Genomic DNA, 27,316 nt, shown 5'->3' with positions numbered 1-27,316 from the left:
GTGCCAGAATCCTTCCATCTCCTGGAATTTGAACTATGTGTTTTCAACAATCCCTCCTAAGCTTGAAGCTAATTAAAATTACTCCGAATGCAACAGCAGTGTGACTGCCCTGTAGTGGATCACCAGTACAAGATCACCAGGCAGGAACAAGTCCTTGATCTTACCTTCGCAACTCCTGTGACAGTATAGGCATGACCCTGTACAATCCCATTCCTCAGCTCTATGTTCCTCCTCAGCTGCAGAAGGGAGAAAGCACAGCTTTTAGCTCTCTGCCACACTGCAAAGGTATGGCCATCAACTCCCAGAACCATCATTTGTTATAGCAGAAAAAGAGACTTGGTTTTGACTACAGCAGTATCTCAGATATAGTGGCTCCAGAGGAATGTGACTGTTGTTCCCACTGCAGCCGTAAGTAGTCCAGTAAATTTAACAAAACTACAGGTCTTCACATATTTGCAAGTTCTTCAATGGTCCAGAGCTGCTGCAACTGCAGAATGACCCGGACTGGGTCACTGGGAGGATAAGAGTCCCAGAATTTCCCTGCCACCCACAGCCCAGCATCAGCCACCTGAGCTGAGGGGCTAGTCGTTGGCTTGTCTGCAGCAGCTGAGCTTTGTGTCCTGATGAACCTGGCACTACAGGAGCAATGCCACACACTTTGCAGTCTTCCCTCACATGCTGTAAGGGAAGCCTTGGCAGCTTTTTAGCAAGATACTTGCTGAGCATCACAAAGCCTTTTGCAACTTGCCAGCATGAATATCGGTAGCCTGCAAATCACAATGCGATAATAGCATCCTCTCGCAGAAGAGAGGTGCATTTTGGCCTTGCTAGAATCGATCACAAAGCTATGAGGCCAAAATCCCCTGCTGCAAGATGATACCACTGTCACAGTGGAATTAGCCAGGAGAGAAGCCACAGACCCCTCTCTGACAGACCAATCCATCTACATCTACCCAAAAGCCTTTACATTACTTACTGCATAACCTTATCTACTTTCTCCTGCCAAGATCTCTCCGGGCATCCATAAGCTGTTAACTATTACACAGAGTGATTATGGACTTCCTTTTTCACTCAAAAGAGCAACCTTTATGCAAAGATGGTGAACCAAGAAAGGCATGCTCCTGGCCCTGTGACTCACCTGGCCTGAGGTGCTACACCCCATCAGACACTTTGATTTGTCAGCTGCTTTCAGTATCTCCTCCAGATCAGGAGGGGGATCTTTCAATGAAAACTGCACTTGGACTCCACCTGTGAGGTCTACCAAAGCATCAGAAAGGTAGCCTCCATGCAAGTTCTGGTAGGAGCCCCGTAACCTGAGGGGGGGGGAAAGTTAATTAGTCCTTACACTGCGTTTTAATAAACAATGTACAGTGATGGTTTCCAAAATGGACATGCACATTGAGGCGGTGAGCCTGGGATGTGTAGACATTGGGGTCAGGTAATGAAAGGAAATGTGATTGAAATACACAGCCAGACACAACGCATGCCCTGTGGAATGAATGAGGCAAAGAGGGACTTTTTCCTATGTATTCACTCACATCTGAGGCAGCTGTCTGGAGTCATTTACAGGCAATGGAAAATAATAAGGTGCATCTCATGCCAATGCAGACATTTTAGGGAGATGAGCTGCATCTCGTCTTGAAGTATCCAGTTTCCTTCTTCTGAACAGGAAGGGAGCCAAGGGTGACTAGTTCAAATGGATGTTTCAGCTCAAATGGAGCTGAACTGTTAGTTTCTACATCATACTTTGTCATGACTCTTCACAAAAATGGCCAGTATCCCTTTTGCAAATGAGAAATAGGAAGAAGAGAGAGGTGAAAGTATTTGCCCATGCTTCCAAGGCAAGACAGAAACAAGTTTTCAGCACTGTTCCCAATTCACTCTGCTAGAGAGCAATAATAGGATAATAATTTAATATTGCCAACACAGTCCTTCTTGTTTTTATCCTGTGCTTTTTATTGAGACAGCAAATAAGCTGGAACATGCCGTACTTAGAGCAGGTAGAGCATGCTGTTAAACCCCACCATACACACTGTATTTAATGAATGTAATCAAATGAAGTCTGAGGCTAATTGTATTTTGAAGGGTTGTCCTTGTCCTACACTGATGAAAAGAATTTGTCATGGGCACTGGGGAAAAACTTCTCAAATGGGAATCTCATAAACAGCATTGCTTGCAACTTTAATTTAATAGAGGTTTGGTTTGCTTTGTAATTAAAATCTTATGCAGCAAATTGATACCGAATCCTGAGTTAACTTTTCTGAGATATCTCAGGGCAAAATGCATCCTGTTCCTGAGTTGCTCAGATGCTGCTTTAACATTCGCTTATTCCTGACCAAATCTGCCAAAATAATTGGCAGATTCTCTTCTTCAGCTCCTCTTCACTGCATTGCAAGTGTTACCCCAGCTTGACGTAGGGCATGTGCACCAAGTTCCAGCCCTTCATACTACCCCTACCACAAGAATTTCTCTTCAGCGCATTTAACAATGGGCAGTGTTACAGATGCTAAGGGACCACATTCTGATCCCTTCACTCCTCAGAGGATTTTTTCAAATTATTATCTCTTTCTTAATCTTTACTAATGCTGCAGTACTCTGGGGACCTCAGCCAAGAGTCAGAGCTCTGTGTGTGAAGTGAGAACTGACCAGAGACTCACAGGAGTGCGCGTTGTGCCTGGGCATGTTCTTCAGTCACGCTTCCTCTCATTGCCTGCTCCAAATATCTGCACGATCTCTGATTAGTGACAGTAAACAGAGGTAATCCCTGCTTAGAGTCTGCAGTTTTAAACAGAGGAAAATACGGAAAGGAAAACAGAAGCAAAGAAGTTTGCTTAAAGTAAGGAGATGCCCAGCCCCTTTTGTGTCACCAGCCATTGCCCTGTTCATTTTACTTCTCAGGCATTAACATCCCAGAGTTGGACCGGGTACATTTAAGTCTTGAGCCTGAGACCAACATCTCCAGGTTATATTGGCCCTGTGTTTGCATGCAGCCACAGTTCCTTACATAAGCGCAGCACAACATACATAGCTGTCAGCCTGAACGCCTCCCTGTGTGCTTTGCGTAAAGCAGAGGGTGAAACCACTTGTAGAAAGCATTCAGCACTGGGTGGAAGAATAGACCAGGTATATTTACTTGGCATATGCTTTTTCCAGCAAGGATGGCCAGAATTCATTTGACGTTCGAGGGTGCACAGACAGGTATCTTCCATTTAGGAATGGCAGCTGGTCATCTATCACTACATCCACCCAGTCTCCATGTTGCCAGAACTGGAAATAAAAAAAAAAAATTAAAAAAAAAAAAAAAGAAGAAGAGAGAGAAAAAAATGAGACTCTTTAAAGAGTTAATATTCACGACAAGCAACAGCCTCCTGAAATAGCACAGGAATTAATCTAAAGCATGGATATGTGCAAGTTCTCTCCTGAACTGCTTCAGGCTAATGGTCCACATTGTTAAACAAGCTACCAAGCAGCTGGATTTCCCAGTGGCAGGGGAAGTCATTTGGGAATATAAATAGTCCTGCAATCCATGCAATCCTGCAGTCCATGGGAGGAAAGATTGAACATGGGAAATATGCTAATATTATTGGGCGATAGCAAGCATTCAAGATGATAAAGAACAATCACACAGATGGTTCAGTGAGCCTCACTCCTCAGCTGCACTTGGATTTTCCCCTGCAGCACAGCTCTTGGCCAGAGAGCCTCTGTCAAGATCCAGTCTCTAGATTTTCTCTCCTCTGTGTTTCAATTAAGACTCTGATGTGCTGTCATGGACAGGGACAGTGTAGTGACTAAAGACTGTTTTGAGGTGTTATCCATCTCCTTGATAGATGAGAAGGACGCAGGTGGTCTCTCCAGCATGTGGACAGAGCAGGTGTTTCTCCAGCTGATCCAGCTGATGAAAGCTTTCAAGGGAGAAGACAGGGAAAGAGATCTGTGGGGATGAACTAAAGGAGCCATTTCCAGAGTCATTAGCAGATTAATGTAGCTTAGCGTGATTCGCAATCATAAGAGGCCAAGCTCTTATTTGCAGTAATGTTAAGGACTCCAGTGGAAGTATGCCAGCAATAGATTTAGTCTAGCATGATTTTATTTCAACAGCTTTGGTCAATGAAAAACCCCAAAATGAGCTGTTCTGTTAGAAAAGTACAAGACCAGATCTGCCCAGCAGCAAAGCAGCTTACAGTTTGCTAAGCCGAAAGCAGGTTTGATCCTACTTATGTTCTGCCTCACCCCAGCCTCTCACTTCCTACATTAGTGGTGGCAGGAGGTGGCAGGGTTGGACTCTCTGAACTGAGCTCCAGGAGTGGTTTGAGCCTTCTGCTTGATTTTGGCAGGATGGGGTTGGAGGAAAAGCCTGCCACTGGCTGTCCTCTGCCCAAAAGAGAGACAGGCAAAAGGACAGTCCGAAATGAGCTGTCCCTCTGGACACTTGACATGCCTTCCTGTCACCAGTCAACCCCTGGCAGCAGGTCTGTATGGAGAAAAGGTGTGACATCCAGCCACATCTCCCCATGGTGCTTCATGTGCGAACACAACAGGTAAACAAGGAGAATATAGAACTGGCTGGGGAGATTAATGCAGTCCAAACCCACTGAGTGACATTTTTCCAAAAGCCAAGTTCCTCGGCCATCTTTGGTAGGGAGCTCAAGCTTGGAGGCCTTCTGAACACAGCACTGTATTTTTCTTCAGCTGGATAGAGAGCTGCTTTGTCCTGACTGCCGCAGACTTTCAGACTGTGGTCTCATCTGAGCTCACAAGGACAGGAAAAGCCACAATGGGAATGAGAAACCTCATGGAAAGTCCTAGGATGCTCTGGGAGTGCAAGAGTGGTACAGGAGAAGCCATTCTCCCCCATATGCCTTCAGAGAGGGCCAATGCCTTCACTTTTTGGCTTGAGAGTCTGGCTTTCTGAAATTTCTTTATACCCTCAGGATTTAAAGTATTGCAGCTAGAAACATGACAGTAAATGAAATAAAGAATCCCTATTTAGGCAGGCTGCAAAGAGGGAAGTTCTTTGCTTCCACATTTGTGGTGAGCCTTTTAAATCAGAACTTTATTTTCCTGGGCTTAGAAGAGGATGAAAAAGAAATGGATAGTTGCAAGATGACAACAACGTGCCTAGGGTGCTGCTGGTTGGAGGGGGAATACTGTGTGGTTATTTTGCCTCCTTTTTCCCCCCCCTTGACAGGGATCTTGGAGAAATCCAGTTCTGGAAGTGAGCAACGTGAAAATCCCATGCCTTTCAACCACTCTCTTTTGCATGGTGTTAAAAGGTACCTTTTGGATGTATCCTGAAACTAAGGTCTTGATCACTTATCGCTTTTAAAGATTTCATCAGTTTCTTCCTGAGAGCAGGGACATTAACGGTCAGGGCAGATCCCCCCTGTTTTGAGTTGATGCACTGTGCCATAACTCCCTGCAGAATAGTCCCTGCAGAATATTTCTGTTTTTTTCCCAGGCTGAGCTGCTGCTGCTCACTGTCACAACATGTGGCACACCCTGCCTCACAGTCATCAGAGTTTCTGTGGCAGAGAAAGTGATTCCTATTGAAACATGGGACTAACTAAATTCCGGGTGAAATAACTTCTTTGTAATTATTCCCTAGATAAAATTGTCACCCATCTTAACTACAGCTGATGAAGTGCTTAACACCCTTAACTCTTGCAGCTGAACAGCCAGCATTGTGTAGGAAGCCTGGGGCAGCCCTTTGTATTCCTGGGAGGCAACGTGCTCCAGACCCAAAAAGGTGAAAAAAAAGTTATAAGCTAAAATTTTTATATTAGCATATGATATGCCTTGTTTGTGATTATTCACTGAACTGAGGACTGGTGGCTTTGCCTGTGGATGGCAGTAAAATATCTTTGATGGAATAATTGAAAGGCATTGCGGAGAAGCATTTCCATTCAGAGTAGCTTTCTCAGGGGTTTATTGCTCAAGGAAAGCCAGAAACAGTTGCATTGATTTGCAGATGAGATGACAGGGAAAATATTTTCAAATACTGTAAGGTATTTATACTGCTTAAGATTTAAGGATTGCTCCTAACTAATCTTTTCAAAGCTCTCAAGAAAGACAATCTAGCTTGCATCCTTTTAATGTGTTTTAAGTGGACTGGTGTCCCTTCAGCTGGTTTATCTCATACAGTGCACCTCTCCATGCTGGAAATGGGCCAAGACAGAAACATCTGGTATTCTGAGGAGCAAAGGAACAGAGCAAAATTTAGACTGCCTGTGAGATAATCCTCCTGGTGCTGCTCCACGAGAGCTCCAGGAGGTCAAAGGAGTCTCACTGCCAGAGCTCTTCGCTTGGTACTAAACTGCATATAACAGAACAGATTTGTGAAAAAAGAGGGATGATGAATGGCCGAGTATATACTGATTTGCTCTCCATCCAGTTTAGCTTCTGGAGCTCAATGGTACTGCAAGTGTTTCTAATCCCACAAGATATTTGGTCGACTCAGACACAAGCAAGCAGGGCCTGCCAGTTACTATCCCAGTCACCATCCTGGGAGATTCAGAGAATTTCGAGAGTTGGTAGAAAGTAAGATTTACTAAAAAGCCTTGCTCCTCTCTCTGAAACAAATCTCTTTTCAAAATACCAAAAGCCTGTTCCTCTGATCTGTCTCCAAGGATCTGTAATTTCAAGCCATTTCCACGAGCTAAAAGGGCAAGGTGAGGTATATGGGGAAACAGAAAATGAGTCCAAATAGATAAAGAACGCAGGTGTGCTGACAGCCATAACAAACTGTCCAAATCAAAGCAGACACTAGAATGCCATCTAAAACACATATGTGCACAAATCCATCTGAACAGCTGGTATCTGTACCTCTGGAGTCATACCCTTCAGAAAAGGGCTTCAAATTCCCTGAAGTGTGATTGCACCACCTGGAGCACAAGGAACCACTGGGAAATTTGGGATTTTCTGCAAAATTCTAAACTGGGAGTCAGCACCGAAGAACCAAAGCACTCAAGGATGTCGAGATCTGGGACTGCAGTTTGGACCCCTATATAATCCAACCAGCCAAGCCCAAGCAGTACCAATACAGCAGAGAATACATACCCGGAAATGAAAAATCCCAGCATAATCGTCCTGGAATCCTTGGTCCTTTGGTAAAACATTTTCCAAAAATTGCTTCTGCAGTGTCACAGAGCCGAGGGCAGCCAGCATCCAGCAGTCACCTCAAGGGAGGGAAGAATCCAATGCAGGCAGTCAGTTACTCACTGTTGTGGACCATAACTAACTCTTTAGGAGAGTGGACTTCAACATCTAAGACGTCTAAGGACCAGCTTATTAAAAGAAACCAACATTCTTCTGTCTCCCTTCTCTCCCCCAAAATGCTGAAACACTACACAGTATTCACCAGCAATGCCCCCTGGGAACCCTGATGCCACCCAGCCATCCTTTTCTACGTTTATGCTCCTCCTATCTTTTGTGGTCATGTTGAGACTTGCAGTCTAGAACATTGTTTAGGAAATCTTCAAACCTCTCAGTGGGATGAGAAATGGGAAGATATTTCTTTCTATATGGGAGCAGAGCTGCTCCCAAAGACAAACATGGTTATGGGCCAGGAAGAAAAGATAGAACCAATACAGGGTGCAGACACACGTCTGGGTAAATATCAGAGAAGATGGACAGAAATATCCATAGAAAGAAAACACTGTGAGTCACCAGGTAGAGACAGGATGAAAATAAAATTCAGTCTTACGCATGTTGGAGCTGTGCCTACTTAACCCAAAACTGTGTTTGACCCTTGTACTTGAAGCATCTGCCTGATCTCAGTTGGACCTCCCTTTCTATGTTTGTCCTTATATACATAAAGGGCAGGTGCTGTATCTAAGTAACAGGGATTAGACCTGCTGCATTTGGGAATCCTGTTAAATATCTGCAATAAATTGTGTGTGAACTTGTGTGAGTCTGGATTGACCTGCACTAATTGTTTACTGCAGCTACTATGGTCCACCTCTTCCCACCAAGCACTCAGAACATAGCAAAGCTATCACAGGTTATTGCTTTGTGCCAATCTTTTCCAAAACAGGAATGTGATCTTACCTATTTCTCCTTGCATGATATCAAATCTGCTAACTCCATCCATGATCAAATAAGGATTTCTCTGAAGTTCCTGGAAGAAAGAAAATGCAAAGAGCAGTGTGGGTAACCAGCCTTTGCCAGCAGTGTGTTCCTGCCCCTTGAAGACCTTTGCTTGCCTACCTTTTCCACAGCTGAAAACTATTTCTCTTGAGCCCTGATGTTTTGTTGCCCACCACCAACAAAACAAGAGGAGATACTCAGGCATCTCTTCTTTAGTCTGCTCAGCTATTCCTAGGGATGGGGACTTGTGGCTGTTTCATTTGGGTTTCTCTAATGCTACCAACACCTTTCAGAGAGGGCTCTGAGCCTGCCTGCGAAATCACGCAGTTTCCTGGGGGACAGTAGGGCAGACACACAGAGGTTTCCAAGCAAAGCGGAGCCGAGTCTGTACTCCAGCTCAGCACTGGGTCTGGGAATGTTTTACTCTCTAAGCCTTTCGTGTTTCCATGCAGGACTAATACAGATCAGTCTGGGCTGCTTTTCATCACTTCTGGTGAGGAAGCTACAGAAAGAGGGCTTAATCTCTGGCTGCAAAATCCCACAGGCCTGTCTGCCTTATTTTTAATTCAGGGAGAATTTTCCTTGCATTCCTTGAGAGTCTTGCTTGGGCAGTGAAGGGGAAATGCTTCAGAGCTCGGCCCTGCACACAGAAATGTGAACCATTCTCCCTCCTGCATCTGCTATTGTCTGGGATACCTGAGTGCTCAGGTACGAATGGCCCCAGCATCCCCTGTGAGTAACCCTTGGCACACCCCAACTGGGTAAGGCTCTATTTTGAAAGAGCAATCAGCCTTCAATAGGAAAGTGACCGCACACCTAAGAAAATGAAGAGATAAAAGGGAGAAAAAACATCTGAGTAAGAAAAGTAATACAGCAGCTCTTCCTTAAGCAGGCCCTGGCATTTCTTCTCCCCAATTGATTTGACATGCTGCACAAAAATGAGACCAGCACACAACGTGACTCATGACTCGCATGGTTGCATGAGCTCAGCATTAGCAAATGCTGTCAGTTTTCTGAAATGGCTTCACGGTGATCAAACCCCTCTAAGAAGTTTCCCTGTCAGGACAAGATGCAATGCAACATCGCTGCTCCAAGCTGGCGGACAGATCATGCTCCCACAGCACTGCTGACACTGGGGAAAGCAGCCTGGGCACACATCTTCCTTGACAGATGCTTTCATGCAGCCATTCCCACCTATCCCAGGACTTTGGGGATTTGCAGTAAGAGATTTACCTGTAGCATGGGAGCAGGCCTAAGAAGTGGTGGTCACCAGCAGCAGCGGTTGGTCACCATACAGGGAAGCAGCAGCTCTCAGCCCTTCTCCCTTCCCCTCTACATCTGTCCCAGCTTTATCTTCTCCCTGCCTCTATTTCCCTGTCAGCAGTTTGCCTCCCTCACCTGGGTGAATTTAAAACCTGCCACAAGCAGGAAAGAGTAACTTGCATGACAAGGCTCTGAATTTGGCCTGTGCCCTTGTGTGTGTCTGACTTGCCAATAGTCATCCCAGAAAAGCAACAGCATAAAGCAATGCGTATTTTTGTTCCCCCATCGTTTCTGAGGCTGTTGAAGTCTTAGTTGCCCCAGGCAGGGTGGCTGGGCTCTGATGGATGTGCTACAGTGCATGGCTGCCATGGGGGTAACCACTATATAGAAACACGAGCCTGAAACTAATGGGAAGGCAGTTGTGTCTCTTATGGGATTCCTGAGGAAAAGGCTGATGCTCAGCTCTGTGCTGGGCCAATAAAGCTCTTAAGTGCACTGTGGATCCTGCTAGCCTGTTCCAGCGACCGGCTAAAAAGTCAGCCCATTAGTTGCCTCAGCAGATACCCTGTTGCCCAGCAAGACATTCAACTCCCCAGTAAGCAAACGGGGATAAGCTGAGTCATTAAGCAGGTTTCTTGCTGAGAGAAACCAGCAATTTTGTCTAAAAACAGAACAGCCAACATGCCTTGACTGTGCATACAGACGATTTTGTGGCTATTGGAGAGAACAAAAGCTCAAGTCAAACACTCTCACTGTAATCCCCACCCACAACACACTAAGCTCTGCTTTGTGCTGGTTTTGGCTGGGGTAGAGTTAATTTTCTTCACAGTAGCTAGTATGGGGCTGTGTTTTGGATTTGTGCTGGAAACAATGTTGATCACACAGGGATGTTTTCGTTACTGCTGAGCAGTGCTCACACAGAGTCAAGGCCTTTTCTGCCTCTCACGCCACCCCACCAGTGAGTAGGGGCTGGGGGTGCACAAGAAGTTGAGAGGGGACACAGCTGGGACAGCTGACCCCAACTGACCAAAGTTGGTCATTCCATACCATATGATGTCATGCTCAGCAATAAACTAGGGGGAAGGTTGGCTAGGGGACCGCTGCTCGGGGACTGGCTGGGCATTGGTCAGTTGGTAGTGAGCAATTGCTTTCTTTTGCATCACTTGTCTTTCTTGGCTTTTATTTCTCTCTTTGTTATTTTCCTTTTCATTACAATTTTTTTTAATTATTATTATATTTTATTTCAATTATTAAACTGTTCTTATCTCAACCCACGAGTTTTCTCACTTTTACCCTTCCAATTCTTTTTCCCCCATCCTGCTGGTGGGGGGAGTGAGTGAGCAGCTGTGTGGTACTTAGTTGCCGGCTGGGGTTAAACCATGACAGCTTCCAGTGGGGTGTACTCCCCACAGACTTAGGGGGCAATAACTGGAAACAACACAGAGCGTGTGACCAGCCATGGAAAAGGGGCTGCTCAGCAGCTGTCCCTCTGCAGAAACCACGCAGCAAATGCAAGGTGAATTCCCACTGAGCTGACACCAGTGGCGCTGGCTGAAACGGCAGCAGTCCTCCTTGCTGCACGCACTGTGGTCAGAAATGGCAGGACAGGTTTTAACAGGAGGTTTGTGCTTCTGAGTGTAGCCGCCTCTCTGTGGGCTTGAGGAAAAGAGGCAGCACGGGCATGCTTCAAAAGGATGCAGTGCACAGAGCACGGGCTCTTTGCGCAAGCATTGGGTGTGAGCCAAGGAAGGGCAGGGGACAAACAAAGGCTGAAGCAAAGGCAGGAGGGGGCAGTGGTGGGGAATTGCAAGACCAGATACTCTGGAAGAGCGTGACCCCTGAAGTCAGTGGTGGAATGATTGCTCCCTTGAAGGATGCAGTGTGGAGCCTGAACTAAGCACAGAGGGTTTCTGAAAGAGCGTAGAGAGGACATAATTGTGATGGGTGCGGTGCTTTGGAAATCTGGGCCTTCTCAACCAGAAGGAAAGGGAGGAAAGGAAGTCTCCAATTAGCTCCTCTTCCTTCAAAGGCAAGAATACAGCAGTCATGAAACACCAGAAACTATCATTTATTATTGCAAAACACAGCTATGCACATAGTTACTGCTACACAAAACGTGCAAGCCTCACTATTTTCTAGTGCTTAAATTGCACGACAAATAGAGAAACTACAGATTTAACTATAAGTCTGCCCAGAAGCAGTGCCCTGTTTCCCTGAGAAATTATGATAAGGCTTTGTGGCACTTTCCTCAAGACTTTTCAGTTTTAGCTAGAGGGGGAAAGAAGAGGGAGCTTAAGGAGGCACGTGGTCTCTTCTCAGAGTATCTACGAGTCCAGCAGTGAAGGCAACCATATGGGCTGCAAGTCAAGCGTTCTGCCTGAACTCATCCCCCCAGGACAACACTATCATCACTCGCTTTCCCTGGCCCACTGAAGACTTCATTACATATTCGAAATAAAAGAGAAGTTCAAGTTCAAACCAGTTCATACTCTAGAGAATAGTCTTGCCACGGAAGTACTGCTTATCCAAAGGGCAAGATGGAAAATTAATTTGAGTGGTGGAAGGAGAGCACCCTGTACATGCATTTGTCTCTAAATTTCTTTTCATAATTGCTCAGCATTTTTATGGAAGAGCAAGTCCGCAGAAGCAGCTAGGGATAAGTAGTACAGATGTAGGCCATATGCAGACATACGTAAAGAACTCAGTCAGACATTTTTGTGGAAAATTGGAAGCCCGAGGTGGGATTTCATGGGCAGCGTAAGCCAGTCTGACTGCAGGCTGCTTCTCAGTACGGTAGTCTGGCCATGGCCACTTTTCCACAGATTTCCCTGCTGACCCAGCATGATCCTGAATAAAGGCACAAGGACACTGTGGCAGGAGATGACTCTTTGCAGAGCCACCTCCCAATCAGTTCACCTTAACCCTACAGTAAAATCCCAGCCCCGCTTCTGTTCCTGCCACAGCACCGCATCTTTCCCTTTGGCTGTACTTGTGTTGCTCCCTCCTGCCCCAGCTTCACCTTCCTGACACATCCTGTCATCGTGAGCCACAGTGCTCCCTGTTTAACCCACACCAGTTAAGAAAAATAAAAAGGCTGCTATTGATTGAAAGCTAAACTCTGTTCTCAGCTGGACAAATCTTAATTCAGCATCACTGCTCTTCCTGTAATAGTGTTGCTCTGGATTAAGAAGCAAATGTGGTATTGCAGTTCCCTGGGCTGAGGGCATTGCCTAGCAGTGTGCTGAGGAGGGGTCAGGCACACCACTGTCGTACATCCCATAACCACAGGAAATCTCCACAGAATAGCTAAAACAGAAATAAGCCAGTTAGAGTAACGAAGTGAACAAAGGATGAGCTGCGCTGGGTCACACTGAAGGTCTGCCTGTTGCAATGACTTATCTCTGACAGCTTGGAGAGGGAGCAGGATAACAAAGCAAGTCAAAACTAATGCTCCTCCCACATACATCCTCCCACTCTCCATCACTTGGGGGCTAAAGGACTTCCCAGGCTGGAGGCTCTACCCACAGTTTTGTGTTTATTAGACCTCATGGGAATCAGGAATCTGTCTCCTTGAATCTGCCTAATCTTTTTTTTTAAACTTATATTCTGCTTTTCTTTGACATTCTCTTAGACAGAAAAAACCAGGCTAATCTCAAGGGGGTTGCTTCCATCACCAGAACTCAATTCCCTGCTTTACAGCAGAATAGCTCAATTCCTAATTGCCTGTTTTCAACACAAAAGCCTCAGTTGCTTAAAAAAACCCTCCTCTGCTCCAGCTTGCTGTCTCTCGCCATGGAGGAAAGAGGGCCTCAGACTCTGCACAGGTGGGGAGCCCACAAGTCGTGCTGGAGGATGGACTGGTGACCAACAGCCAGCAGAAACAGAAACTGTCTCAGATTTTACCTGCAACCTGTTTGCTTTGTGTGACTCAGTGCTAAAAAAACAATGACAACTGCAAGCAAAGGAGGTAAATATAACAGATGTAAACAAGGGAGGTAGCCCTGTCTACCCTGAGCCTTTGAGAGACAGTTTCCTTAGAGGTCTTGAAACCTCCCGCTCAGACCATTCAGTACAGGGTGAAGTTTTCAAAGTGGCACAGCGTTATCAACTATTCCCCTGTGGCCACCACAGCCGTATAATCCCGCTAGCTGACTCCCCAGCCTGAGAAACAGGGAAGTGGGTGAGTCAACAGACCATCATAGCAGAGCTGGTTTCCCCTCAACCCGGGACGCATGCATCCCCCCCCGCAACCAGCCCTTTCCAAAAGCAAGAGCCTGGAGATACTGTGCAAATAAACCCTCCTCATCTAAAGCCTGTGCAGAAAGAGAGATGTAATAAATGGTGACGCACTGCAGCTTCCTCAGCCCAAAGATATGAACTCTGAAGTTGAAGTCAGATGCAATCAGCTGAGTAGGCAAGGGCTGAGACAATGGCAGCCTGGAAATGCTGCTCCCGTTCAATTACACTGATTGCACATGCACACTCAAAAATAAGGTGAATTGATTTTGATTTTCATCAAGGAGAAATACTGAACAGGATCCAAGGGCCTTGTGGCCTCTGGGATATACTGAAGCTGTGAACTCCACCACAAACAGCTGGCAGGCAGCTTTGGCTCATGCCAGAGAACGGCCCCACGGTGACAGACCTGCAGGTAATGCAGGACAGCACTATCCCTCATCACCGCACGTTTCTCATAACTTGCCTTATTAAAGCAGCTAAGGTGACAATCCACATTTCTTTTTCCTCCTTTTTTTTTTTTGGTAGGTTTTTCTTCATTTGTCCCCTGTGCTATTAGAGCTAAGTTTTTAGGTTAACTTCAAACTGTTGTCTGATTTCTTGCCTGAATAAAACCTATCTTTTTCTCCCCTCCAGCTACAGACAGGCCAAGGCTGATACAGTAGGAACTTCAGCTCAGCTTATCTGTCTGGAAAGATCCTAACTTCAAAACAATTTTTTTTTAAAGGGCCCATTTTGGTTTAGTCAGTTCCTGGGTTCAGAATTCCTTAACGTTGATGTTACTTCCTGGAAATCTCTGGGAATTAAATAAAATGCCAATAAACAAATACTGATCACCAAAAGCAGTGTAGAATCATGATAGGCACTCTGTTGCCAAAAGAAGGTTACATTTGCTTTGGGAAGGGACAGAGGAAGAGAGGAAAAAATGTGAGCAAGCCCTTTTGCAAAATTACTGAATCAAATGACAAATCGCTTTTTCCAGCAAGCAAGCATTGACTCAAAGTGTATCATTTTCTCCAGTGCTTTTTAGATGCTAAGTGCAATAGTACGGTTCCCTGAATCTCTGCTAAGGGAACAAGGTATATACCTTGCTCAAGTTCACACTAAAGTAGCCTCTTTCTGTGGCTTCTATCCAAGAACTTCTTTTAGACCCTACTCTTCCCTTCCCCTGACACCAGACACATGAGACAAATACCCAAGAAGTCTGTGCCCTGATGCCACAAACAGACTGCGACGATGCAGAGGAAACCAATGTTGGCTATTTCAGACAGTCCTTTCACCACGCACCCTCCTACAAGTCACATCAGAGGCACTCAGGGAATTCTCTCATGCTGACCCTCAAACCTCCATTGGCCACCTTGCAGCTTTTCCCTCTCTTCTGGTTGCCCCGCACGCAAGTCACAGCCTATGTTCAACAGGGGACGGAGCCTCCTACACCTTGCTCAGCAATCCCTCACCCCATAAGGTAGCTACAGGGTCCCCAAGAGATGAAGGGTGAGCAACTGCAGGAGCAGTAGACTGTGACCTTGAAGACTCTTGAGAAAAACCTTCAGCAGCTTCACCCACTGCCCATGTTAGCCTTATAAAGCGTAAGCACTGAAGATCGGGGACTGTCCTTAACCGAGTTCATAACGGGCACCATATCAAGCACCATGCTGGGCTATCCCTTGTTCAGGGCCAAGGCACTGCTGCATACGTGGTAATCTCTCTCCCGTCACACATAACCCACGTTTGAAAATATAACCAATGTTAGCAAAAATCAAGCACTCAGAATTCAGCACCACCACAGTTCACATTGTCTGGATCATCCCAATTTAGTTTCTTTTTGCATCTGTATCGTATAATGCATTATGATCAGAACAGAGTGAAATCTTTAGCTAAAACATTAATTGATTAAAAACGTGTATTCAGCAACAGCAAATAATTTTGTGACTTCCTCTGTTCCACTCAATTGCTTGTATGAAGGAAAAGCATCAAACAATGAAAGAATGTGTTCTGAACATTTTTTAAAGGAGCATCTCAGTTTTTAAAATCTGACATAACTCTTCAAGGAGAATTTCCCTTTGAATGATCTTTAGGAAAGCTCAGCTACAGAAAATACTTTGTTTGGTCTAAAATAGAACTTTTTTCCATTTCTCCAAACTGTGGGTGAACCAAAAAATCAGTTAATTGCAGAGCTCCTGCTGTATCTGATACCTCCAGCCCCACCTCTAGTAATGCTTGAATTACCACATGCAAAATCTGTGTTACAAATTACACACACTCCTTGGACGCAGACTGAGGGCCTGGGGACGAAACCACGGCCTGGAGCAGTTCCCATCTGATGGGAAACTGCAACTATTGCAGAGTTAGGAAAAGTGACATTTCAAATTTTGTCTTGGTGCTCCTGATCCACCTCCCCCTTCAGGGACTCCCATTATTAAATCAGCTCACTTTACATGTCAAAGCAAGTTGTTTCTGTCACCACTGACTATTGCTGTCTGAAAATCAAGCTGTTTTCTCGCTACTTTATACATTACCCCCAGATATGAAGACTCCAAAGTCTGAACGTAATTGGCAATTCTCTTGACAATGTACAAGGTAAAATAGAAGCAGCATGTTGCTCAACTGCTCAGTTGGACCTGGAACAATGACAGCAGTTATAATTGCCATCTACCACTTAAATAACCAGATCCTATATGACTCAGAAAATGGAGGCTAAGAGATTATTAGGACCAAGATGCCAGTTTTGTCACAGGTACATTTCCAGCCAAATTTTTTGAATGTCAGAGGGAGCTAATGGTGGAGGCTGTGAAAAATATAGACATAGATTAAATTGGCCATGCTCTGTCGGCAGGATGTAACTATGCTCACTCTCTGGGATATGTATTCAGGTAAGAAACAGTCTCCCTCGGGGAAATTATAGGTATCTCTTTGCCAAGTAGTTTAGGTAGCTTAAACACCTGGGATCATGTATCCTTACAGTTAGCATTGCAATGACCTAAGAACAAAGAGTTTATGAACATTTCTGCATGGGTGAGAGGTGCCCAACTGAAAAACTTCAGGAATGGGGCACTTTGACTCCTAACACCGCAGCCTTCCCTCTTCATCCCCGGGGACAAACTCCCAGAGGCAACTGGATGCAGCACTGGCCTTTCAGGACATTTGAAATGCAAATAGTTTTATTTACTTCCTGACCCTTGGCCCAAAACATCTGCAGCTCTATAAATGAAAAGCAACCACTGCTATTTAGCAACTTCTGCCCCTGCTTCATTCTGCCAGGAGATGGAGGCCACGCTTTCATGTCACCATGACACAGCATGGGTGTTGTGGTGACATTTGAGAACTTCTGGTTGGGCTCCCCAGGCAGTTGGCACCATTGCCCTTCACCTTGCATCTTGTCTAGCAGGATGAAGCCTGGCTGGTCGGGAAATGGCTACAGGTGGAAATGTTGGTCAAACCGAGAAAAAAAAAAATTAAATTGGAGCCTTCTTCAGCACCAACATCCTGGGTTTCTGTTCCAGACGAGCCAGTTGAGTCAGCAGTCTCACCTTTTGTCCCTTGAGTACGTCATGGAACAGCAGCTGGTGATCCTGCCTTAACCTCTCTAATAGAGGAAAAGGCTTTTCAACGTTCACGTCGTGAACCTTGGGCCGTGAGTGTACGGTTTAATTATTTGGAGGAGAGCTCTGACAAAGCCAATGACTTTTCATCCCGCTCCTTCCTGAAAATTGTTGGATGCGATTGATTTCAGTCAATTTGGTGGGGTGATGCTGGAAACTGTGTAGTGATTGCTGAAAAAAAACTTCAAAAGGGAAGTGCTGGGAAAGAGAGGACCTCTGCAAATTTCTGAAACCGATTCCACAAAAACTTTCATTCATCAGCTTAATCTTCACGGATTCAGCAGAATGGAAGGGAATTCTCCAGCACCTGCCTCACCTGACAAACTTCAAGCACTAGCAGCAGCAGGTTCTGCTTTTGGCAAGGTACGTCAGTCCCTTTGCACATGAAATAACTCTCAGGATATTCAAGTAGGATAGATGTTCATCCCACACTGTGGTGCCTCAAAATTAGTGGTATTGGGGTTTCTAAGTCAGTTTGTATGCTTTTGAAATCCTACTCTTCTCTGCTGCTCCCAAATGGCAAAAACACCAGGGTAGTTAGTACTTAACAGAACTGTATCATAACATTTTAATCCAGTTTATTCATCTTTAAAATGCCCCTGAGAGTCCTTTCTAATATCCGTGTTTGTCTTTGTGAGTCTAATGCTTAGTTATCGTATCTTTGTCTTTCTCAGTCTGGAAATGGTGGCAACTCCTCTCCTTTGCATTTTTTAGTTACTCTTCTACTATAACCCCTATTTCAAGACAGATTATCCCCACATGCTACAAACCTGTAAGCGGAGTGCTGATGTAAAAAACACAGCCCCAGCTGCATTCTCACTGGACCCGGATTTGAAGAAAGGCTGCCTGAGGAGAAGCCCAGATGTTCAGCCAGCAGTAGGAGCTGCTTCTGCAGAGGAGAACGATCCCTTCATAGCAGCTCCACAGAGGACACCCAGACATCTGCACCCAGCACCTCCACACCTACCAAGCCATGTGATAAAGCGTCAACACAGATTGGAAGTGCCTGTACCTCTGCACACACAATTTCTCTCACACTTTCAGGCCCTGCTGCAGCAATAGGTAGTGACAAGTTCAAGCCTCAGGCCCCATCCCTATCACCACAACACTGCAACCACAGCCCTGTTGGTGTCCAGGCTGCAGTTTCTGCTCTATCTGATGCTTTACCACATCACATTCCTTTTACACCAGGGCTTCCTGCCTTTCCATTCAGGCACCCACATTTAGCAGCTGTGCAGGCTCCCTGGGCGAGCCTGCTTCCCTTCTGTGAGCCATGGCTTTCAATGTCCATGCTAGCAGCAGCCTCTGCTGCTGCTATGCCAAGGCCACCACACTGCCAAGCTCCAGCATACCCTCATTGCCCTACTTGCATCTGCCATCCAAATAAATCTTTTCTAGTTGTCTTGTCCTGTCTCTACAGTCTCACAGTTACTGTCTCTACACCCTGAGGGGTTGCCTTCAGGGAGATGAACTGGTTTGCTCCAACCCAGGGAAGCCAAAGGTCCCAGGCACTAGCGGTGCGCTCAGCAAAACCCAGCAAAAGGGCAGCACGTGGCAAATCCAGCAGCTGCACCAGCAGCAAACGGTACACAGCAGTGCTATACAGCACAGTCTGACAATAGAAAGATTCTCTGAATTAGGTCCTAGGATAAAAGAGCTGAGTATGTGATTCCACCTCCCAATTTAAACATCCATATGCCAGATTATGACAACTGCCTATTAAACTGCAACTGGGAATCAGCAGACAAACGTACTTCATCTCATGCCTTGTCCCAATTACTTTAAAACAGCTATTGCTGAGTCAGTGGCTTGGATTACAGAAATCAGAGATCTTTAATAGAATTTGACAGCTTTTCAGGTTCGCACAAAGTCCTCTAGAAGCAGATCAAAGTGGGAACACCAGTTCTAGTGAGGTTCACAGGTGGAAACAAACTTCCTACAAAAATGTACCCAATGAAATCATTAATGATACAGAAGTTATCTTCCCTCTACGCATCCCACAGCAAGGATCCCTCCTTGCAGTGTTGCGCTCCCAGCGCTCCCCTTGGGATCTACTTCCCTGCTGAGCACAGATTTCCTTCCCCAAGGTGAAGGCCTTCAGCCCCTGGCCATCAGCGCTCCCATTCAGCAGCAGGGCTATGAAACACCCCAGCTGGCATAACTCACAGTTGGCCTCTTCCATTGTATTTGCCGCAGTTTATCCTCTGGGAGCAGGTTGGGACCGATGGAGCTGACATGGGCAGGGAAGGTGGCATCCTCAAAAAGCAGTCCTTGGCTCAGACACAAGGCTCGCAGGCGGTTGAAGTCCTGGTTATTAAATTTCTTCAGGTTCTGGAGGCTTCCCGTTGCCCCTGTTGTTTGCCAGCCCTGCTCCCACATCAGAGCAGAGCCAGGGGCAAGCATTGTGCCCCTTTCCTGTGAAGGAGAGACATGGACTGCCATTAGTTTCCTGATCCGAAGTGGTGCCTTAGGAGTGTGTGGGAAAGCAAACACCTCCCCACACCAAGAGGATTGTGGAGCAGCAGCTTGTGAAGCTGAGGGCAGTCACAGTGACAAAATCCTTATTAGCTGGACATGCCTGGGGAAAGAGTAGTCGTCAAATCCCAACTGGTTTATCTTAAACCAGTGCTGTCACTGCTACAAATTCAATTTTGAGTCTTCCCTGAGGACAGAGAGCAAAGCTGTTAGCGAGCCGCTGTGTTAGCATTGAGGTACATCTGCAACATAAGCAAGCGTAGGGGATGGAGCAGGAGCTGCAGACACAGGGGAGGAGGGAGGTGGTGTGAGCAGGGAGGCTGCTCAGAGGTACCCAGGACTCTTCTGGCCATGGATCACACCTGTGCCCAGGGCATTTTTTGAGTTATTTATTTCATTTCCACAAGTGAGTGCTTGACAGTCACTCCCTGTGAGACCTAAAGAAGGCAGAGACTTGCCTTTCCTTGGGATCTGCTCCAAAGACCCCAGACAGATTAGGGGGTGGCTTCCTACCAGCTTACACAAACACTCCACCAGACTCCCTAAAGCTACAGTGCTGAGATGGCACCAAGCTGCAACATCCAGAGCTGGATCCCACCTGCACTACTGGCTCACATGAGTGTGCACGAAGGTCTGGGGTTTTTGGACTCAGTAGTTCATCTGGAGGCCAGTGTTTAAACAGATCTGAATTGTAGATTCATATTTAAACTGGGCAGTCATTGCATGGCATCTGTAGCTATTCCAGCCTGGAGCATGTTCGAACCCCTCTTTGTTAATGTGTCTAACGGAAAGGGACAATTCACTTAGGAAAAGTGAACATTTCACACACGCAGTGAAACCCTAGAATGGACAGACCTGTTAATCATAGAATCATAGAATCATTAAGGTTGGAAGAGACCTCCAAGATCATCGAGTCCAACCGTCAACCCAACACCACCATGCCCACTAAACCATGTCCCTAAGCGCCTCATCTACACGTCTTTTAAATACCTCCAGGGATGGGGACTCAACCACTTCCCTGGGCAGCCTGTTCCAATGTTTCACCACTCTCTCAGTAAAGAAATTTTTCCTCACATCCAATCTAAACCTCCCCTGGCGCAACTTGAGGCCATTTCCTCTCGTCCTATCGCTAGTTACTTGGGAGAAGAGACCGACCCCCACCTGGCTACAACCTCCTTTCAGGTAGTTGTAGAGAGCGATGAGGTCTCCCCTCAGCCTCCTTTTCTCCAGGCTAAACAACCCCGGTTCCCTCAGCCGCTCCTCGTAAGACTTGTTCTCCAGACCCCTCACCAGCCTCGTTGCCCTTCTCTGGACATGCTCCAGCACCTCAACGTCTAATACATCTGCTGGCACAGCTAGGGAAGGATGCAGGAGATAAAATTTCCCGTTGTGGACTCTGTCCCCTTTATAGTCATCAAAGAGCACAGCAGGACTCTTGCCATCAAAGATCTACTTTTGTTCCAAAGGGAGGCAGTGGCAGTGCATGTCCATGGAGATGCTGGACTGTGGGGTGGGAGGGCTTTTGAGATAGAGTAGGAGAAGGGCACAGGAAGGCGGAAAACTTGCATGTTTGGACAGGCAGTGGCACCAGAGCTTTAAAAAAGCCATTTGTTCTGTCTAACCAGAGTAGGGGCTTTCAGGTGCACTCCCCAGAGCCATATGGATGTACGGAGAGATGCACATGTGTGCACCATCTCCTGGGGATCTTCCTTCAGCTAAAAAGCTCTCTTGTGGAGTTCAGGGTTCAGAGAAGTAGCAGGAAGGCTGTTCAGCCTGCCTTGCCTCCAGGTTCCTCCAGCACCTTTCATCATGCAAAATTACATGTTGCTGGGTCAAAATATAACTTGAGATCCATGCCAGCTTTCACCCTTCGTTTGCACTTGTCCTCACAAAAACAAAAATTTAACTGTCCTGAGCTATAATTCCCCTTTTGTCCCTCTCCTTATGAAAAGAGAAGCCCCTGGTGAAGCCCTACGTTAGCAGACTTTTAAGGTCAAGAAGGATCACTGTGATCACCTCCTCTGGCTTCTTGCATGACAGATGCCACTGCACTTGATCCAGCGACTCCTGCCCCTAGCTCCTGGCTTCCACTTAAGATGTACCTTCCCATAAATTAGCACTGGAAAATCCACCACATGCCCTGGGCAAGCCACTCCTATAGTTGACTAATTTCACTGTGCTAATTTCTAGCCTGAAGTCACTTAGTTTCGGTTTCAAGCCACCAGATGCCATAGCTTTTTTTTTTTTTTTTTTTTTAAAGTAGATTAAAGGGCTCTTTTCCTACCAAACAGTAGATCTGATATGTTCCTGGTACGGTACAAAGAGAGCAGATGGCTCCAGTAAGAGCAAAGCCTCCGATTTTTATTGTGAATCGTTCACACGTGAAAACCACACACCAGCCACACTGGAGGTGTGATACAGCCCCCCCCATACAAACTTTTTACTTAGTGTAAAAAGCACCTTTCTCAGTGCTTCAAGTCACTTGGCCTCCTGGCATTGTAACAACAGCCTAGAAAAATAAGTAGGTTTGCATCTTCCTGTTTTAATTAAAAGCCCCATAAAAAAAAAATCAAATGGAATTCAGAAATCACCCTCGGCCAGCAAAAAGAGAGAACATTCCCCTTGGGCTTGCATTTTTTAATACAATAGAAATAAATCTCATGTAATGTACCATAACACGACAAGGGAATGGCATCTTCTTAACAAATACTCATTTGAAACTGTGCCCAGGCCCCATGCATGCTAAGATCTATTTCTTGCAACAGTGTTCCAGCAAAACTGATTACTAATTCCAAAACTCAAATTAAAACTAACAGAGCTTGAAGGCTGGGTCTGACACGCGTTCCCTCTCTTCTGACAGAGAACAAGAGTTTTTAGCATGTGTGTGTGTGTGTTTAATTACATTGTTTAACATATCCGGAATAAATTAGCAACCAGACTGAAGAAAATAATACACTTACTTAACTATTTTTCCCTTGCAGGAATAACTTCATCAGCATTGTGTCTGGATGCACGCATGCACAGATACATGAGCTCTACATCTGTCCACGCCACTGCGCAGGCAGCCCATGGGGTCACACGCACCTGGCTAGCACTGTCCTGTCCGCACCAGCACGCTCTGCTGGCCACCTCTTTCGGAGCAGCAACCTGAGCCCTGGCCACAGGTTGGCTCTCACGGGTGCACCAGCAACAGCAAAGATCACAACAGCTTTTAAAAGCAGAATATTGCCTGCCTGATTGGGGAGCTTCTTACTGTTACTGAACTCTGAGGCAGAAAGACTTTAAAGGGACAAAGTTATAATGCAATGGGTCTGAGAGGCACTTGCACTGCTCCCTGCCACAAGACCTGGGGAGAGAAGGAGAGATTTCAAACACTCACAAAAGCTGGTTCAGACATATTGTGAAACACTGGAGAAAAACAAGAGACTGACTCTCAACTAAGGAAGAAAAATTATTAGTCAGAAGGGGTTAAACATACATTTACTTAGTCCTGGGATCTCATCCAACACATTTACTTATCTGAAACGGAGAAAGGAATCACGCCCAACTTTGCATCTACTGCTCTTTTTTGGTCCCTCTTCCTTCTCAGCAGAGAGAGATCCTTCTCGCTGTCTGTCTCAGAGGAAGGGTCAAATGACAAAGGTTGAGGAAGGGAAGGGGAGCAGTGGAAAAGCTACAGAGAGAAGGAGAAAAAGAGATCAGGTGTGACAGTTGGAAGGGATGGGAAGGAAAGGGGAGTCTCTGAGGATATCAGAGCAAAAAGTTTGGTGACCCCCACAGAAACTAACCTGGGAACCCCAAGCACCCACCATTTTCTGCATTAAATAGCTTAAAAGCTAGCAGCAAAGGGTGTGTCTCATCTGCCTCCAGCAGTCATTCACGAAAGATGTCAAGCAACTATTATAATCAGGTACTCAATGGTGGCAAATGCTACTGACAGCTAATTGCACTTTGCATAAAGATTTATGTCAGAGTACAGACATAATTTCCTTCAATGGCTTCTGATATTTTTCACTGAGTAGAAAGTGGAAATAGGCAATTAGAAACATGTGTCTACTTCCTAGCTGAACTATCCACCTTCTCCTCTCCACCAGTTTTCCCAAAACACTTCCATTACATGTTGGCTCAGCTGGGTTTCTGTACTTTAGGAACAGCAGCTGAATTTTCTCAAACACTACAAAGAATACCAGAAAAGCCAAAAATCCAGCAGCCCTTCTTCCCCTGTTCCCTCTCAAACACTCCAAACTATCAATGTACATTTCATCTCACCCATAATATTCAATATATGCTACAGTACGGCAAGCATTCATTCCCTCTAAGACCCTGTCATTCATGTATTTGGAGCATTGTAAAAACTTTGGGGACTCAGTTCCAGAATTGTCTTATAATCAAAGAAAGCATGAGTTTATTAGCTCTCCTTGCATTCAGAGAAGATACAAATTTTCTGCTGCTGCTTTTCAGCAGCTTGCCCACAGTGACAGCAAACTGCAGAGGCAGAGCAGGGACCTGAACTTGGCCATCCCAAACCCCAGACGGACAACAGCTCCTTGTACATACAATGTGCGAAAGCCTTGAATACCTCAGAAAATCAAAACCAAAGCCAGGCACTTTGGCAACCCTCCAGGAGACTACTTTCCCAGTGGCATTTTGCATGACCTTCTGTTCCAAACAGTCTGTGAACTACTCCTTTCTGGCTATTTATTAAGTCAATTTTCTCCTAGTTTTGCATACATAGCATAGGACAGTTCCAGATACCTTTTTTCTACCTCATTTAACAGCAGCATGCAGTAACTAGAGAGTCCTCCTCCTCCTCTTAGGATCTCCACTCCCACTTGATCCAATTACTTCTGACAACTTACCGTTTTACTGTAAGGCTCTTTCTAAGGACAGCAAATTCATCTTTTCTTTCCCTCCAGGTAACATTAAGGATGGGGACTCTAATTTATTCTGTCTCCCCAAGACCAAATCCCTCTCAACATGGCTGTGGTGCTTTTCCAGCACTATTACTTGTATTTCACCTGCGTCATCTTGTACTAAGTAAACAGCAAAGTGATATTTTACCTGCAATGCCTCCGGTGTAACTCTCCAGCCACCACCAACAGAGTGACAGACAGGCTGGCACCATCCCCGTTCTCCTTTATAGGGCAGCTTTCGCCACGCCTTAAGTAAACGTATGTCCTGGCATGGCAAAAGCTCCTATTAGCCACGCACAATGAATTGTCTATCGACCTATGACGGTGGATAGTTTCCCGTGGTTAACTGTGGCCTCAATCACAGTTACTGTTATAAGAAAACATGATTTGTTTGCACCTCCCACAATTTCACATTAGCTGTTTTCCTCCTCACACCACCAGGAAATGCAGCAATCATCCTGGATCCAGGCACAGCCTGGCACGACTCACCACGAGACAAGTTATCATAGCTGTGCTTTCTGCAGCAGTAAAAGTAGCTGATACTTTTAGGCCAATACCTGTTAGCATTTACACTGGGCTCTTACCTAAATTCCACATCAGTTCACTCACTTGGGTAGTTCATTTCCTCCAGGATTGCCTGAGGAAGTAAGAGTTATCCATATATTTAGGAGACCTAGGGGACTGGCCTCCGTTATTCTAAAGCCCAAAGCCAAAGAATTAAAGAGTATCTAGCAAAAGTATAGGAAGGAGGAGGTTATTTCATTTTTGGGAGGCCAAACTGAGATAGCCTAAAGAGGCCCAAAATCCAAGGGAATGGGTGCAGCACATTCTCAGGGACACACTCCCTGGCAGCAGTCCTAAGTGTATTCCTACAGACTGTAAACGTGTTTTTGAAGAAAAGGCCCTTGGTGTCCTGGTGGACAGCAAGCTGATCGAAAGCCAACAACGCACCCTTGCAATAAAGCAAACCCACAGCATCCTGGGCTGCATGAGCTGCAGCATAGCCAGCGGGTCAAGGCAGGGGATCCTTCCCCTAAAATCCAAGGGAATGGGTGCAGCACATTCACATTGTGCAGCGCTTTTGAGACCGTATCTGCAATATTATGTCCAGTTTCGAGCTGTCTAGTGTAAGAGGGACACTGAAAGTGCAGCAAGTCCAGCAGAAACCCACCAGGATGGTCAGGGGGCTGGAGTACACATGCGAGAGAAGAAACTGAGAGCCTAATTGCAGAAACCTAAAAGAGACCTAATTGCAGTCTCCCACTAACTAAAAGGCATTTACAGAGAAGGTGGGGCCAGACTCTTCTTGAAGGCACACAGCAGACAGGCAGAGGCAAAAGGCACAAGCAGCAGCAAGGGAAATTACACATGGTTGGAGAGAAAAAAAATTCTTCAGGGTGGTTCAGCCCAGGAACAGATGCCTGGAGAGACTGGAGCATCTCCACCCTTGGAGACATTCAGCTGGACAAGGCCATGAGCAACATCACCTAACTTGGAAGTCAACCCTGCTTTGAGCTGGAGTGGGATTCAGAGACCTCCTGAGGCCCCTTCTCAGAGAACTATCTCTGTGCTTCACCGTTTCTGGAGCTGCAGCTCATGCGGCAGCATCCAGGCTGGCTTCAGGCCGGCTAGGCCGCATGCAAGTGGGACACAGCAGTGGCAGCACAGAAGTCCACAGTGGTTGCAAAGGTCACCTGAAGACCTGCATGGTTAGTGCACTTTAAGCACTGTGCTAAGGCACCTCTGCTACCAATACCCGAGCTAGCAAATGGAAAACCAGCTCAGGTTATGGCTGCATGTACACAGCAGGTTAGGTACTCCGCCCAGTAAGTTATCCTCTCTTTTTCAAGCTTATTCATCGAAAGAAAAGTTACTCTGCAGTGAATGTTCATGCAGTTTAGCTTGGGGATTAACAGAAAAACTTAACCAATGCATAGTTCTTTCCTTACCCAAAGCAACAGAATCACCTGGACTCAGAAATTTCTTCAGAGCAAGACTTTCTACTTGGACTGCAGTCTCTTTGAGGTGGGATGTTAGCAGTTCCCATAGCAGCTGGTCCCTAGGAGCTTGGGGAGATGAGAACATAAAAGTGCTCATGAAAAAGAAAGACAGTTCAGCTTCTTCATCAATGTTTAATTTAGTTCTGTGGGTCTCCAGAACTCAATCTTTAAAAAGCTGTGCACTGCATCCTGCCTACTCACATTTTAGGGCTCTCATTTCTGCATGAGAACTCAACATTTAGCAAACTCTAATAGGAAATGCATCCATGTAAATCAGAGCAAAACCTGCCCCAGAGAGCAAAACAGGTGCAGTTTTCCTTTAAGAGCCGTTTTCCACAACTGCTACATAAATAAAAGCTGATTGCACCAGAAGCAGGGAGCAAAGATTTCTCCGTTGCAGAAAAGGAGCTCTGGGGTGATAAATGCCAGTGCTACTAGCTCATCTGACAGCACGCGTGCTGTTAATCGCCTGCTCTCTGGGGAAACAGCAGGTATATTCCCCTCCAGGTATGATGATTCATTGTCTGGAACTGATATCTCTGCTTAAATGGTGGATTAACATGATTTAAGAAATATTCATTGCAAAGTTGATTAGAAAGCACCATCACCAACCTGGCAGGAGATTTCAGTTATTGCAGCATGACACCATTTTGAGATTGTCAGTTTTTCTGCAGACGGCTGTATTGATGTGTCCATTTTCACACTGGCTCCAAAGAAGGAAACCCAGAAGGCAGAGGGGTTT

At 45.8% G+C, this 27,316-nt stretch overlaps 1 protein-coding gene across 1 annotated transcript in view; it reads right to left on the bottom strand.

The window, feature by feature from the left end:
- Positions 1 to 19,589, bottom strand: part of LOC103904195 (calpain-13) — a 44,860-nt gene extending 25,271 nt beyond the window's left edge. Inside the window, exons 1-6 of the mRNA XM_019473715.1 lie at positions 19,353 to 19,589; positions 8,047 to 8,116; positions 7,057 to 7,175; positions 3,134 to 3,267; positions 1,139 to 1,313; positions 165 to 236 (exon numbers count right to left, since the gene is read on the bottom strand). Coding sequence (XP_019329260.1) covers positions 165 to 236; positions 1,139 to 1,313; positions 3,134 to 3,267; positions 7,057 to 7,175; positions 8,047 to 8,116; positions 19,353 to 19,589 — 807 coding nt within the window. The remainder of the gene's footprint in view (positions 1 to 164; positions 237 to 1,138; positions 1,314 to 3,133; positions 3,268 to 7,056; positions 7,176 to 8,046; positions 8,117 to 19,352) is intronic.
- Positions 19,590 to 27,316: the final 7,727 nt, after the last annotated feature.

This window comes from Aptenodytes forsteri, unplaced genomic scaffold (assembly GCF_000699145.1).
Source record: "Aptenodytes forsteri isolate BGI_AS27 unplaced genomic scaffold, ASM69914v1 Scaffold280, whole genome shotgun sequence".
NCBI lineage: Eukaryota > Metazoa > Chordata > Aves > Sphenisciformes > Spheniscidae > Aptenodytes > Aptenodytes forsteri.
The sequence above is the reverse complement of the archived record's forward strand: the minus strand, read 5'-3'. Positions and strand labels throughout refer to the sequence as shown.